The 16,800-nt window shown below is 45.0% G+C and overlaps 2 protein-coding genes across 2 annotated transcripts; one reads left to right on the forward strand and one right to left on the reverse strand.

The window, feature by feature from the left end:
* Positions 1-114: 114 nt before the first annotated feature.
* LOC125243345 lies at positions 115-2,368 on the reverse strand. Its single transcript, XM_048152937.1, has 2 exons — positions 465-2,368; positions 115-345 (listed from the first exon to the last, which is right to left on the reverse strand). Exon 1 carries the CDS (start codon positions 1,966-1,968, stop codon positions 916-918), a length of 1,053 nt encoding a protein of 350 aa, XP_048008894.1. The 5' UTR covers positions 1,969-2,368; the 3' UTR covers positions 115-345; positions 465-915.
* An 8,412-nt stretch (positions 2,369-10,780) lies between these two features.
* Positions 10,781-15,395, forward strand: LOC125250521. Its single transcript, XM_048163157.1, has 3 exons — positions 10,781-11,078; positions 11,110-11,822; positions 15,130-15,395. Exons 1-3 carry the CDS (start codon positions 10,781-10,783, stop codon positions 15,130-15,132), a joined length of 1,014 nt encoding a protein of 337 aa, XP_048019114.1. The 3' UTR covers positions 15,133-15,395.
* The last annotated feature ends 1,405 nt before the right edge of the window (positions 15,396-16,800 follow it).

The raw sequence follows: 16,800 nt of genomic DNA on the forward strand, positions 1-16,800 counted from the left end.
CAATCATTTAACTAGATTCATTTATTTACTAGATTCAATGTATTTTTTGAAATACTGGAGCTTTTGGTGCTGGTGGAACTTTTTCTCTATTGATTTTCTTCTTTTTGTGGGGGGTATCATGAGGCTCATCATCTGATGAGTATATTTTCTTTCCGAGAGCAAAATCAGGGAATTAAATTATTTTACAAAGCGGGATTAGTTGGGTAATAACACTGCCCTGTTTGTCAACTGAAAGAAAACATTGACAACTAACTTGTAAATTCTTTTTCCAGGAATTTCAGATTCGGAAATGTCAGAAGTGTAGCATGCCTTTTTCCATTTTTTTGGAAATATTGTCAAAAGATGCTGAAAGAAACGAAGTATCTTAACTCAATTCACGAAAGCATTAGGCCATGGGATGTCATGTATTAGTGATTTCGTTTTAAGTTTTTTAATAATGTTATTTACAGTGTAGTTTAACTTACCTGACTCGTGCAGAATTCTGGCCTGATGTTTGGTCCACCCTTTATCTGGCTGTGGTGCCTCCATCATCCTGACACTCTTTAGCAACCGGTCCAAGTCTTTGAATGGAGGCCACCAAGGTACCAGGACTTTGCTACAGGTCCAGTTGTCCCTTCTCCCACAAACTCCACTATCGGGTACATGTTGTTGTTGTTTTTTGTTTTTTTGGGGTTTTTTTTTAAGCTGCAACAACCTAGAGCCCCATAATGTTTAACAACATTCATGAAATTTCAGTTGTTCATATGCATGATTCAAATACACAAAATAAATGTAACAAAACAAAAACACATACATTCAAAAGGAAAAAGAATAATTATTGTTTGTGTAAAAGAGGAACTGAAACAAAATAAGTTGGTTGTTCTTGAGAGGTCATCAACTCGATGAATACCAAGTGCCGAGGATGGAAGGGGATAGTCAAAAAAGTTCATGATTGTTGAAGGTACTGTAGGCCACATAAATTTCATCCCTCACTGAAATTATATTTTGCAGCTTTGAAACTTTACTGCCAATGTAAACCAAACTATTAGCCTGGTCCAGTTTCAGAGTGTAAGAGCATGTTTTTATTTCTTTGTACTGTGAAGCTCCATGAAAAGATTCGGTTAGAGGGCCAGCTGTATGTAGTTTTCTGAGAAGCTGTGGGTTGTTTTTCTCTTTTTCTTTGCTGCACCTTTGCATTTCAGAGAACCTTCTTACAATCTGACTCAGTGGACATGTAGGTTTCCGCAGGAGTCTCTTCAGCTTGTGCAGGTGGTCCTCGTACTTGAAAGCACTGAAGTTGTCGAGGACGCCGTGGTGCTTTGCATCTTCTGCAAGATGTACAAGACAGTGAACATTGTAGGACAGGAATTTGGGGCCGTATAGCTGTCCAAAGTGTGTGACAAATAGTCGCAGAATATCATTGGCATAGTCAATGTGATCTCCAATTAGGCTGTTACTGCTCAAGATGAAAATTCCAACAAAAAATAGCAGAAAGTTTTTGTACACCTCTGTGGTGAGTAGATCTTTTAGCATAACCGGGCCTGTGTACAATAAAAATTGTCTAAATTCAGTCGCCTTCCATCGATCTATTTCCCTCAGTGCCCTTGGTTTGCGTGCAAATTCCATGGGCAATCTTTCTGTCAGAACAGAGACTTGGAATCCTGACAGCCTGGACGTGAGAGGACCCAGCCGAAGCCACAAGAGGAGAAGCCGCCTCATGACTCCAAGGCACACAAGGTGCATGTAATCAAGGGGAAATCCACAGACCATGTCCAGTAAGGTTTCTTCCAGGGGTGAGGTGCCATGGTGGTGATCTGAATCGGTTTTATTTCTGAAACTCTCATCATTTCTAAGAGGCATGTCATTTCTGGGGAAGGTCATTCTATTCTCCAGGTAAACGCCATCCTGAATGCACTTTTCGCACCCATGGTAGCCTGTGTGTCCTTTGACCTTTTTTAGAAATGCACGTGCAGGTGCGTCACAAACCATCGAGGTAATCTTTAGTGTTAACTTAACTCCCTCAAATTCAAAACCCTTACCCAATTATTTTATTTCACAGATGAAGTCTTGGAGATACTCATCCAGTGAGCTAGGTTTGCCAGCACCACAAAATAAACCTATTGTCACCGGTTCCTCATGCACCAAGTTTTGAACAGTTCCGAGAATAGGCCAGAATTGATTTGCTGAACTCTTATAGAGAGGCAGACCATCAATGTTCACTTGGAGCTCCAAATTGCTCATGTTTCTCAGAATGTCCATGTTCTTGTAGAGTACCCCTGAAATAGATTAAAGAAGGCCAAAATGATAGTACTGGCCACCAGCCTTGTTCTGTATTTCAGATCTGTTGGAACACACTGTTCCTAATAGTGTCCTGGCATCTTTTGGCAGATTCAAATCATGCTCACGAAGGATATTGAGTAATGAATTTAGTGCCACATGCGTTATTTTAGGTTCTGTTGCCAAGTCATCATCCAGGGAACTTAGATGCAGTTCCAACTCTGTGTCTGAGTCTGTGTTAGATTCACTACTATATAAAGCATGTGCCATGGTAACGCATTCAGGTTCATCGATTTGGGACAGACAATCCATAAATTCGACATCATGTTCATCATCAACGGTGCTGCTTGTGTCACTTTGCATGCTACCATACTCCTCCCTCCATGATGGTGATGATATTGCTTGCATTGACTGCAGTTGTTTGTCCATCTCTTCGGCTTTTCTTTGCAATGTCCAGTACGATTGTTTTTTGCAAGCCATGGTGCTGAGACATTAACAAAACAAAGTACATTGTACTAACGTGCTAAATGCAGTGGTTCTCAACTCCAGTCCTGGAAGCCCCTTGCATTGTGCATTTTGGATGTCTCATATGATTCAACTCATATAATAGAAGCTCTAAATAGCACGATAGATGAGAGAGACATCCATAATGTGTAATTTTGTGGTGTAGAATTAAGAACCAATGCCCTAATGCATTAAAGTCGATGAGTACATATGAGCGCATATCTTGTTTTTGACAGTGTGAACTGTGGCTACTGTCGTTGAGTGAGGTAAATTGCGAAATAAATGTTGAGGGGACAATAGGTCAAGTGTACTGTAGTAAATCACAATGGTCATCTGATATGAATGAATAACGGTAATCTGATATAAATGGCTTGTGGTCACGTGATTTAAGAATGGCCTTGGGACGTTTCACTGAGCTGAATGCCAGAACCCCAATGGCACGTAATGAGCGTTTAGTAATGTTACTGTATTTATAAAGCTTACTAAATGTTTTTTCTCCTCACATCCACTGGAGAACCATACTCATATGCTTTTTGTATTTGCGTATTATTTATTGTATGTATTTATTTTTTTACCTTGAATGTTAGATGGGTGTTCTCCCCTTAAAATTCAAGACTTTATCTATGATAAAGATAATACTGTGACAATTCAGTGATAGTTGAATGATGCATGTGGCCTTATATATGCTACTGTTTTAATTTCAGGGGTGTAAAGGCCATTACCGTTGTCTTTCTGTTTTTGTTGTCTTTAAATGCCACATTGATTCTTATAATTTGGAGAGTGGAAACCAATTCTTATCTTATTTTTTATTTCTAAACATTTTTGTCTATTCTGTAAACTCATTCATCTCCAACCCCAAAAGCCAAAGCTATTTTTTTAATGCTGTGTCCCTTTGGTCACAGTCGAGAATAAAAAACCCCAAGTTTAAGTGTTTTGCCTGTGTTTTGGCCTTTATTTCTTACAGTAGGCTATTGGCTGGTGACACACATAAAAATAAATAAATAAATAAATAAAATATTATGAATGAGGAAAATGCAGCAAAGTATTCAGTCTGTGGAAGAATGTAGCAGTGTGATTTATCTTTAGACGAATGCAGCAAGAAGTTTTGGTCTTTGGGAACAGTCCGATTCTCTTCAGGTCAGAGCAAGTGTCTTGTTTCAGTCCCACAGTGGCAAGGGCCTCCACAAAATCTGGCCAGCAGTTAACTAGAAAACATAAGAAACAACTGCCAGTATCTCCAGTCCAATAAAAGCAATCCAGCAACCCAATTACTATTCACACTAGGGCTGGGCGATATATCGCATGCGATTGTCACGCGCATTTCGTCAGTAAAGCCGGTTCCCTGATTACCGCTAAATCGCCATCACCTGCTTTCAAATGGAGCGGCATTTAATAGACAGAGCCGTGGATCACTGACAAGCCACGCAATATCGTGTTCATTATCGAAGGCGATTCATCTTCGATAATGAAGGCGATATTGCGTGGCTTGTCAGTGATCTACGGCTCTGTCTATTAAATGCCGCTCCATTTGAAAGCAGGTGATGGCGATTTCGCGGTAATCAGGGAACCGGCTTTACTGACTAAATGCGCGTGACAATCGTATGCGATATATCGCCCAGCCCTAACTCACACTCATGCACACAATAACCAACCACAGCACAATACATCAAAACCCAGTACCACAGCACTAAATGAAAAAAATAAATAAAAAAAGAAGTAGTGACTATAGGCTGGCACACTGGCACTTAATTATCTCAGTCTTTACTAATTAAAAGATAGATGAGGATGAACAACAAGAGTCTTTATCCAGCAATCTCGTTCAATACAGCAGTTATTGTAGTGGTACTCACAATATGACCGGGTAGCGATTTTCACTACCCAGTCCAGATGAATTCCAGCGTTGTGAATGGATTTACTCTGCGTCACCGTCGTGTTCACTACACCTCGAATCACTCGCACTCTCTGCAGAGCCGTAGATGGATTTACTCTGCGTCACCGTCGTTCTACCGCCAGACGGCAACTTCCCTTGTACCAGCACGTGACTGAACGTCTTCCAATAGGGGCACACTCTCGCAGTCTCCACAGTGTGCTCTTAAAGGGCAACAGTCTCCACCCTTTCCTTAATCAGCCTATCACGCTGGCATATGGATTAATCTATCAAGAGTTTGTCAAAGAGAGCAAAATATGGCGATACAAAGACACTGATAAATAAACAATAAAAGTACATACATAAAGCATTCATGTAAAAACATTTCAATAATACTTTAGTCCCATCACACGTACACCCATCACTAGGTACGAACACGTGTAGCCAATAAAACCACCAAATATTACAAGTTATTTAGGTATAATTTACTTTTCGTCTCAACATCTTTATTTTGTACACCATGATTCATTTATTTAAAGTTCATTCTGAACACATGTAGTCCAGTTAAATAAGCTAACAATGCAAATGGGATTACATAATACAAAGTTATGTCTTCATAAACGAAATATTTATTCGACAATAAATCAGAACGTTTATTAAATCTTATAAACACCAAAACACTTGTGTGGCGCGCAGCCCAAATCTTCGTTGGATTGATTATGACGATTGCCACCCATTTCACCACAAACCTAAGTTCGGAAGCTGTACTCAAATTGAGGCATGTTCTTTTTATACAAGTTCTTCTATATACACACTATGATCAACGATACATTTTACTATTTTACATACATCTTAATGAACCTGAACTCAGAACATTAATTGCTTAAAAAGCCACAGAGTCTTAAGACGCCGCTCCGCTGCCCTCAGCGGGCTCCTCTTCAACTCGCTCTGTCAGCTGCACCTCGCGTTCCTCAACGATCTCTGCTTCAACTTGATCTGCCACCAAACCATGGCTTGGTCTGCCAGCTGAGTGTCAACTTCTGCCAACTGTGTGTTAACTGCTTCTGCCAGCTGAGGGTCAATTTCTCCCAGTGGTGCCGAGCTTTCTTCTGCATCGCCATTCTCCTGCTCATCTGCACCAAAAGCACGTCTCGCATCCGCAGGCTTGATTGACTGAAGGAATCCATCCACGTTAACCATCTCAAAAAGTGCCGGCTGCAGAAAGTGGTCTTCTATGGCCTCGTTAGTCGTTAAACATACTGCTGAGTCCGGAGGCGCGCGGATAAGTCGTTAACGCTGAACTTGTCAGCAGGACTCTCTCCTTTCCGTTGGCAGTCGAGACGGTGGCTTTTCCTCCAAAAGAGGTCACAAAAGCTAGTGACTCCTGCTTGAGGTTGCATCTCTCACACTCCCAAAAGACTTAACTCCAGGCAGGCTCGGTGGGCACTTTTTTTCGGACGTTTTGACTTTTCACTCTCGTACCGCCCGGGATCTAAAAACATCAAACCCGATTCTTTATCTCGTATTTTTGATCCTTCCGAACGCCCGTCTACTCCCGAGTGTATTCTTCCCGAGACATTAGTGGTCTCCACTCTGACATGGGAGATCGAATCGAAGGTCAAGTCGGCCTCAGAAGGGGTAACGCCTCCGCCCGGGTGCCCACCGAATCGTTTGTTTGTGCTGGAGAGGTTAAGGTCCAATGTTATCAAGTGGGGGCATTGTTCCAACGTGGCCTGTCATCCAGGGGTTAATCGTACCAATTTTTTGGTCAAGCAATGATTCTGGTGGCCTGCTATGGCTTGTGACGTTCGCAGTTTTGTTTTGGTTTGCTCGGTTTGTGCCACTGGTAAGACTTCCAATCGACCCCCAGATGGGTTACTCCAACCGCTGTCTGTCCCTTCTGGTCCCACATTGCACTAGATTTTGTCACCGCCCTCCCACCCTCCCAGGGGAACACGGTTGTTTTGACCATAGTGGACCGGTTCTCGAAGGCGACTCATTTCATCCCCTTGCCTAAATAACCCTCTGCTAAGGAAACAGCGGTAGCTGTCGTAGATCACGTCTTTCAGTTACATGGCCTCCCGATGGACGTGGTTTCCGACAGGGGGCCCCAATTTGTGTCCAAATTTTGGCAGGAGTTTTGTAAGTTACTGGGGGCGACGGTCAGTCTTTCGTCTCGGTTCCATCCTCAGAGCAATGGCCAAACCGAGAGAGCCAACCAGGATTTGGAGAGAACGTTGCGATGTTTGGTCTCCAAGAATCCTTCCTCCTGGAGTCAACAACTCTCTATGGTGGAGTACGCCCATAATTCATTACCAGTGTCTTCCACGGGCCTCTCGCCGTTTGAATGTAGTTTAGGTTACCAGCCACCTATCTTTCCCAGTCTGGAATCCAAAGTCGCGGTCCCCGCCGCTCACGCCTTCGTCCAGAGGTGCCACCGCACTTGGAATAGAGCCCGCGAGACTCTTCTCCAAGTGGGGGCGCGCACCAAGGCTAAGACCGATCGCCACCGGTCGAAGCCTCCCGTATACGTTGTGGGTCAAGAAGTGTGGCTTTCTACCAAGAACATTCTGCTCCGCTCCGTCTCTAATAAGCTTGCTCCAAAATTCATCGGCCCGTTCCCTGTCACCAAGATCATTAGTCCGGTGGCAGTCCGTCTCAAACTTCCTCCAGCGTACAGGAGGATTCACCCCGCCTTTCATGTGTCCAAAATCAAGCCTGTGTTTCATTCACACATTAATCCGCCGACTCCGGTTCCCCCACCACCGCGACTCGTAGACGGGGAACCCACATATTCGGTTAATCGTATTCTGAACTCGAGAAGGAGGGGATGCGAATTCCAGTACTTGGTGGACTGGGAAGGTTATGATCCGGAGGAGAGAAGTTGGGTACCTGCTAGGGACATCCTGGATCACACCCTTATCGATGATTACAATCGACAGGTAGGTGCTCCTGGGAACGCCGTGAGGCGTTCCAAGGAGGGGGGGTACTGTCACAGTTGCTGATCCGCTGTCTCATCCTGTGGTCTTGTGTGCGTGTGTTTTGTCACGTAATCGGTTCATGTGGGCGTTGCAGCTGTTCCTTATCACCTCAGCATATTTAATGCCCTGTCTTTCGTCTCATGTTTGTCAGATCGTTGTATGGAGTTCCCCGTGTTGTTCCTGTGTTCCTCGTGTGTGTTTCCTGTTGGATCTGAACTCTTCGTGTCGTCGTGTTCCTGTCTCTGGTTATTCGTTGGATTACTTCACATTGATCTTCACTCACCACGGACCTTCAACCACGATCTTCACTCACCACGGACCTTCAACCACGATCTTCACTCACCTGTTCCACGGCCCATCGAAGTCCCTGCGTCATCGCTCTTCTGCTGTCTTCCACTTCGACTGTGTTTACCTGGTGTGAAGCTCAATAAATTAGATTAATAACTTGCACTTGCATCTGCCTTATTTTTCCGTGACAGAATCCCTTTGCTGGTATATTTTGCATTATGAATGGAAGTCAACCTTAATATTTTTAGCTAGTCATGGTGTTATTCCCATGCATGGCATAGATTAGTAACTGTAAAACATCAGTAAAAACTTCAGTTGTCATTTGGCAATGTCTATCTACCTGCAAGCAATGTCCATACAAAAGAATGTTACATTTGCAGCTTGTGCCAGCTCCTTCTGCAGGAACATTGGGTAGGCATATATTTCACCACAATAGTGATTCAAGCCTTGCAGCAGGATTCCATGTCTGCACACCTGTAGTGATTTTTACTCCATTCACCGGTGACGTAGTGATTTTTGATCACGTGTCACTTAACTCCCTGAGGTCCATTAACGCGCCGGCGCATTTTCAGGTTATTTTTCACATTGCAGCAAAACAGACTTAAAATACTCCGTCATTTTTTGTCATAGAGACATAAGTAATATATTAATTGAAACTATAGAATATCTTCTTTTATTTGTATACACTCAGAGTAAAAACAAAATGTTGTGCTTTTTGCAAAATAAAGAAAACTAAAATGATGCATGATTTGTCCTCTCCCTCTGAACAAAGTTTAATCTGATAGTTCTCAGAAAATGAACTATAACTTAGTGAATACTAATGACAAAAAAAATAGACTTGGGTCTAAAGACACGTTGAAATGTCAGGTTTTAAATCATGTAAGTCATATCGAAAACAAAAATTCTGTTTATGTAATCTGTATGAAAAGAGAGCCATGTCAGAAGTCCATGATTCAGCTCATTATCCGCTAATGTGGCCACGCTCACGGAGCGAGCGCTATTCAGACGCAAATTCTCAAGTCAATACAGGCATACATCATCTCAATCATGCATTTATTGTCTTGAAAAGTGTTTATCTGTATGTAAAAGCCTGTATGTTAGCGACCTCTGGAAGACATGCTGTTAGTTCCTGGTTCTTCTTCTTCTATAGAATAATTTGTGGACTAAATGTGCACACAGAGCGCCCTCCGGCTGCAGTGAATTAAAAACACCATTCCTGAAATGTCCTCTTCTTCTTTAGAATAATTTGTGGACTAAAGGTGTACAGAGCGCCCTCCGGCTGCAAGTATGAATTGGAAACACAGAATCCAGCGCTTATAGTGATAACAATGAATATAGAATAAATATAACTCTTCTGTATAGACATTTGACATAAACATATGAGAATCCATCAATATTTCTCCAAATGTGCATGCTTTTAAACCAATATATACAGCCTATATTCAGACTCTTTGCATCACAGAAATACATTATATTTTAAAGAATATAACAGAATACCATTATTTTAAATTGAGCTGAGACATGATTACAGAGATTTTTTTCACAGCCTACCTGACTGAAAGGCCTCATTAATATGCAGCACCATTAGAGGTTCTTTATGCATTTTCTTTTGTCTTCTCAGGTGTAAATGAGCCATTATTCATGATGATTCATGCCTCCATGCATACTGTGTTTCTTGACAAAAAGTGTCTTACAAAAACTAAATCAATATATTGTTTTATATGAACAAGTAGGCATTATAATTTTTACATAATTTTGAAGCAAAAACTCTAGCCTACAACCCCCAATACCCAGAAGTCTTGTAAACACAGATTTAATATATATTTTTGGCCTTATTTCAGTGACTTAATTTTTTAGTTTTTTCAATAACCACGCATAAACGTTATTCCTTCAAAAACACAAACGTGCATACATGTTCCTCACATATTATGGTAGCCTAGTTTGTGCTGAATACAGTGTAATGACACCTTTGTCATTAATATGTTTATGAACAACTGAAAAAAGCACAAATGTCAGGGCATGTCAAAACTTCTCTAGGCCCCAAATCAGCCTCAGACTCCAGGGGGTTAAGGTGTGGTTATGAGTATATCAGATGACCCCTTCCCCCTTTTGTAACACGGGGCACCAGTTAAGAATACTATATTACCAATTTAAGAACACTCCAAAAGAGCTGTTCAATAATTCAGAATTAATATAAAATGGAGGGAGTCGGTCAACTGATTTATCTGAAGGATTTGTGAGAGTCTGGTCAACTAGTAGAGTCTTTGATCATTAACACCCTGAGGTCTGATAACGCGCCGGCGCGTTTTGCAGTTTTTTTTCACATTGCAGCAAAACAGGCTTAAAATACTCCGTCATTTTCTGTCATAGAGACATAAGTAATATATCAATTGAAATGACAGAATATCTTTGTGGCGAGGGGGGCGTGGTTTAGCGAGGTCTGCGGCGGGAGAGAGCATCGGGAGATCTTTGGTGAGTGAGCGAGTTAAATGTAAATCACGAACACCTGTTTCTCATTTCAGTAATTGGCGCGGAGACAGGTTAAAACGCCGCGAGAAGCAGGAGTCGGTGAGAGAGAGGGGAACTGCTGACTGAGCAGCTGGTGCACGACTAACTGGAGTGAAGCCCATTGTGGATTGTACAGCCGTGACCAGGAGTGAAGCCCTTTGTGGATTGTATATGCCGTGACTGGAGTGAAGCCCTTTGTGGATTATTTTATTTGCTGTTGTGCCTTGCACAGTTTTTGTTGGACGTTTCTAATTCTTGAAATAAAGCTCAGTCAGCAGTTGAACGCCGACCCTGTCCCCTTCCTTCCTACACTTAAGAACATTAGTCGTATTACACTGTTGCCGAAACCCGGGAAGGAAGCTGGGTGGCCGCTGCCATGCAATCTTCGTCCTCCCCATCGACATTTGCAGAAGTCATCGCGTCCCTCGCGGTCCTGCATCAGGAACAACATCAAGCCCTGCTGGACCTGCGCACCGACCAAGAACGTCGCTTTCAAGCCATCGTGCAGGCCCAGCAGGAGGACCGCGAGAGGTTCCGGAGCTGGATTGACCGGGAGGTTCGCCAGGAGACCATCGGGCAGCCGGCTGCGCCTACCCACCTGCCGTTGAACAAAATGGGGCCGTCTGACGACCCCGAGGCCTTCCTCGACTTGTTTGAGCGGTCAGCCGAGGCAAGTGGCTGGCCGCGGGACCAATGGGCCATGAGGCTGGTCCCCCTCCTCTCGGGGGAATCGCAGGTGGCGGCGCAGCAGCTGCCAGCAGAGAACCTCCTGGTCTTTGACAACCTTCGGCCGGCCCTTCGTGTTGGCCCAACAGCTCCGGGACTCGTGCCGCAAATGGCTACTGGCTGAGGGAAGCGACGTGGACCGGATTATCGATCGCGTGGTACTGGAGCAGTTTATCACTCGGCTCCCCAAGAAAACAGCCGAGTGGGTCCAGTGCCACCGCCCCACGTCGCTGGACTCAGCCATCGAACTGGCGGAGGACCACATGGTGGCGTGCCAAGGGGTCGGCGAACCCCTACCATCCGCCTCTCTCTCTCCTTCTTTTAATTCCCCCTCTCTCTCTAAACCTGTCCCTCTACCCAGGTCTCGTCCGCCCGGCCCGCCACGTGTTCCGCCCCGGGGGCGGGGTGGAACGGAACAGGGCCCGTATTATGGACCAAGAGCCCCGCCAAGGGGGGCGGGACTCCCTGCTGCCGGGCCGGACTCCGCTCCTGCTTCTCCCCTCTCTCCGCGTCAACCATTTAACCCGCTCCCTGCCACAAGAGCGGCGGGCAGGTCTGGGCCGGCCTGTTGGCGTTGCGGGGACCCGGAGCACTTTGTGGACAGGTGTCCAGTGATGGAGGTTGGGACGTTGATCCGGGTCCCGGACGATCCGCAGGCTGCCCCCAGTCAAGCTGGCGAGTACCAAATACCTGTGAGTGTCAAGGGGGGTACATATCAGGCTTTGGCGGACTCAGGATGTAACCAAACCTCGGTGCATCAAAGCCTGATTTCGTCCGGGGCATTGGATACAGGCCGCTTGGTTAAGGTGAGGTGTGTGCACGGGGATGTGGTGAAATATCCGTTAGTGCCCGTCATTATTCAATTTAGGGGTCAAAAGCATAGTGTGGAGGTGGCAGTTAATCCGCACCTCCGGCATCCGATAATTTTGGGGACGAATTGGCCTGCATTTAATAAATTATTGGGGTGTTTATGCTCGGATGCCTCTTGGGGGGAAAAATCGCGGGATAAGGAGATGCGAGTGCAGGCGGGAGAGACTGATCAGGGACCGGTGAGTTCAGCTTCAGGGGAACAGAGCGAAATTGGAAGACTTATTCTTTCGGATCGCGATGACTTTCCCCTGGAACAGTCTCACGATGAGACGCTAAAAAACGCGTTTGAAAAGGTCAGCACCATCGATGGTCAGCCTCTCCAGCCTGGGCGTCCACTTTCTTATCCGTATTTTGCGATCATAAAAGATAGGTTGTATCGAGTGACCCAAGACACTCAGACAAAAGAAGATACGACCCAATTATTAGTTCCAAGGAGCCGCAGGGAAATGCTTTTCCACGCGGCTCATTCTAATCCGATGGCTGGGCATTTAGGACAAACGGCAACACTAAATCGTCTCATGACCCGATTCTTTTGGCCGGGCATTCACGAGAATGTGCGCAGGTGGTGCGCGTCTTGTCGGGAATGTCAGTTGGTTAACCCACCGGCCACCCCAAAAGCGCCGTTGCGCCCCCTCCCATTAATGCAGGTCCCCTTCGAAAGAATTGGTATGGACCTCATCGGGCCATTAGAGCGATCAGCAAGAGGGCATCGCTTTGCATTAGTCATTGTGGATTATGCAACGCGATATCCTGAAGCAGTGCCACTCCGCAACATTTCCGCTAAGAGTGTTGCGGATGCACTGTTTAGTTTAATCTCCCGAGTGGGGTTTCCGAAAGAAATCCTCACTGATCAAGGCACGGCGTTTATGTCACGCACGTTACGCGAACTTTACGAATTGTTGGGCATTAAATCCGTGCGTACCAGCGTCTTTCACCCACAAACGGACGGCCTGGTCGAACGGTTTAATCGCACGCTTAAATCCATGATTCGTAAATTCGTTCAAGAGGACGCCAAAAATTGGGATAAGTGGTTAGAACCTCTGTTATTTGCAGTGCGAGAGGTCCCGCAAGCCTCCACGGGGTTTTCCCCCTTCGAGCTTCTCTTTGGACGCCAGCCCCGGGGGTATTAGACGTCCTAAGAGAGACTTGGGAGGACGGACCATCTCAGGCCAAAAATGAAATTCAGTATGTGCTGGACTTGAGAGCAAAACTCCACACGTTGGGGCGGCTGTCTATGGAGAATTTGTTACAAGCCCAGCACAGACAGAGCCAGCTGTATAACAGGGGAGCTAACTTGCGCAAATTTTCACCGGGAGATAAAGTACTTGTATTGCTCCCACTTCAAGCTCGAAATTACTTGCAAAGTGGCAAGGACCGTTTGTGGTGACACGGCAAGTTGGTGAGCTCGATTATGAGGTTGTGCGTTCCGATAGGAGAGGAGCACGTCAGATTTACCACCTCAATCTCCTTAAAAAATGGAATGAGGCGGAATCAGTGATGCTGGCGACGGTGATTAGCGGAGAGGATGATCTCGGGCCAGAGGCGAATGTCAAAAAACAGTCCCTCGCTCTGGCCCCGGGGGGAGATCACCTCTCGCCCTCACAGCTCACTGATTTATCCAAGTTACAAGCAGAGTTTGCAGACGTGTTTTCTCCCCTACCGGGCCGTACAAACCTCATTCAGCACCACATCGAGACAGAGCCGGGCGTGGTGGTTCGCAGCCGGCCGTATAGATTGCCTGAACACAAGAAAAATGTAGTTCAGGCAGAATTAGAAGCTATGCTTGAAATGGGAGTAATAGAAGAGTCCAGCAGTAACTGGGCGAGCCCGATAGTTTTGATTCCCAAGACGGACGGTTCAGTTCGGTTCTGTGTGGACTATCGCAAGGTGAACGCAGTGTCGAAATTCGACGCGTATCCAATGCCTCGGGTGGACGAGTTGCTTGACCGGCTAGGTACGGCTCGATTTTATTCGACACTGGACTTAACGAAAGGGTATTGGCAGATCCCCTTGTCGCCATTATCCAAAGAAAAGACAGCTTTCACGACGCCGTTTGGATTACACCAATTCGTCACCCTTCCGTTCGGGTTGTTCGGGGCACCGGCTACCTTTCAGCGTCTCATGGATAAAATTTTGCGGCCCCATGGTGCATATGCTGCTGCCTATCTGGACGATATTATTATCTTCAGTAATGACTGGCAGCGGCATATGCAGCATTTGAGGGCCGTCCTGAGATCGCTGAGGGGAGCCGGGCTCACGGCCAACCCGAAGAAGTGTGCGATTGGGCGCGTGGAAGTAAGGTATCTGGGCTTCCACTTGGGGCATGGACAGGTGCGTCCCCAAATTGATAAGACGGCAGCGATTGCGACCTGTCCGCGCCCCAAGACCAAAAAGGAGGTTAGACAGTTCCTCGGGCTGGCGGGATATTATAGGAGGTTTGTTCCTAATTATTCGGCCCTCACCAGCTCGTTGACTGATCTAACCAAAAAGGATGCGCCAGATACGGTCCAGTGGACGGAGCTGTGCCAGCAGGCCTTCACCCAGGTGAAGGCTGCTCTATGTGGCGGGCCATTGCTTCACTCTCCTGATTTTTCTCTCCCTTTTCTGTTGCAGACTGACGCGTCGGACAGGGGGCTGGGTGCTGTCCTGTCCCAGGAGATAGAGGGTGAGGAACGGCCGGTGCTGTACATTAGCCGTAAGCTCTCAAAGAGAGAAGCTAAGTACAGCACCGTTGAGAAAGAGTGTTTGGCTATTAGGTGGGCCGTCCTCACCCTCCGCTATTATCTCCTGGGACGGGAATTCACTCTCTGTTCGGACCACGCTCCCCTGCAGTGGCTCCACCGCATGAAGAATACCAATGCGCGGATCACTCGTTGGTATCTGGCATTACAGCCTTTTAAGTTCAAGGTGGTCCACAGGCCGGGTGTTCAGATGGCTGTGGCCGATTTCCTCTCCAGAAATGGGGGGGGGGGCTGCAGGCCGGACGGCTCCCCGGCCTGAGTCGGGCGGTGGGGGTATGTGGCGAGGGGGGCGTGGTTTAGCGAGGTCTGCGGCGGGAGAGAGCATCGGGAGATCTTTGGTGAGTGAGCGAGTTAAATGTAAATCACGAACACCTGTTTCTCATTTCAGTAATTGGCGCGGAGACAGGTTAAAACGCCGCGAGAAGCAGGAGTCGGTGAGAGAGAGGGGAACTGCTGACTGAGCAGCTGGTGCACGACTAACTGGAGTGAAGCCCATTGTGGATTGTACAGCCGTGACCAGGAGTGAAGCCCTTTGTGGATTGTATATGCCGTGACTGGAGTGAAGCCCTTTGTGGATTATTTTATTTGCTGTTGTGCCTTGCACAGTTTTTGTTGGACGTTTCTAATTCTTGAAATAAAGCTCAGTCAGCAGTTGAATGCCGACCCTGTCCCCTTCCTTCCTACACTTAAGAACATTAGTTGTATTACAATCTTCTTTTATTTGTATACACTCAGAGTAAAAACAAAATGTTGTGCTTTTTGCAAAATAAAGTAAACTAAAATGATGCATGATTTGTCCTCTCCCTCTGAACAAAGTTTAATGTGATAGTTCTCAGAAAATGAACTATAACTTAGTGAATACTAATCACAATAAAATTAGACTTGTTTTAAGAAACGTTGAAATGTAAGGTTTTACATCATGTAAGTCATATTGAAAACAAAAATGCTGTGTTTATGTAATCTGTATGAAAAGAGACATGTCAGAAGTACGTGATTCAGCTCATTATCCGCTAATGCGGCCACGAGCGCTATTCAGACGCAAATTCTCAAGTCAATACAGGCATACATCGTCTCAATCATGTATTTATTGTCTTGAAAAGTGTTTATCTGTATGCAAAAGCCATGGTTAGCGTCCTCTGGAAGACATGCCGTTACTTCCTGAAATATTCTCTTCTCTCTGTGCACATTTGTGGACTAAATGAGCACAGAGCACCCTCCGGCTGCAAGTATGAATTGAAAACACAGTATCCAGCACTCATAGTGATGATAATAAATATTGAATATTACTCCTCAGTATAGAATATTAACATAAACATATAAGAATCCATCAATATTTCTCCAAATGTGCATGCTTTTAAGCTAAAAGCCTATGTGAAATGCCATAGAGGTTACATAATTGTTCAGACACTTTGCATCACAGAAATACATTATATTTTAAGGAATATAATAGAATACCATTATTTTAAATTGAGCTGAGACATGATTACAGAGGGCTTTTTCACAGCCTACCTGACTGAAAGGCCTCATTAATATGCAGCACCATTAGAGGTTCTTTATGCAATTCTTTTGTCTTCTCAGGTGTAAATGAGCCATTATTCATGATGAGTCACGCATACTGTGTTTCTTGACAAAAAGTGTCTTACAAAAACTAAATCAATATATTGTTTTATATGAACAAGTAGGCATTATAATTTTTACATAATTTTGAAGCAAAAACTCCAGTCTACAACCTCCAATACCAGAAGTATTGTGAACACAGATTTAATATACTTTTTTTGGCCTTATTTCAGTGACTTAAGTTTTTTGTTTTTTCAATAACCACGCATAAACATTATTCCTTCAAAAATACAAACATGTACATACATGTTCCTCACATATTATGGTAGCCTAGTTTGTGCTGAATATAGTTTAATGACACTTTTGTCATTAATATGTTTATGAACAACTGAAAAAAGCACAAATGTCAGGGCATGTCAAAAATTCTCCAGGCCCCAAATCAGCCTCAGACTCCAGAGGGTTAAGGTTATCTTTAAATCTGAAAGTCTTTCCACACTGATCA

The sequence above is a fragment of the Megalobrama amblycephala genome, linkage group LG1 (genome assembly GCF_018812025.1).
Source record: "Megalobrama amblycephala isolate DHTTF-2021 linkage group LG1, ASM1881202v1, whole genome shotgun sequence".
Taxonomy (NCBI): Eukaryota; Metazoa; Chordata; class Actinopteri; order Cypriniformes; family Xenocyprididae; genus Megalobrama; species Megalobrama amblycephala.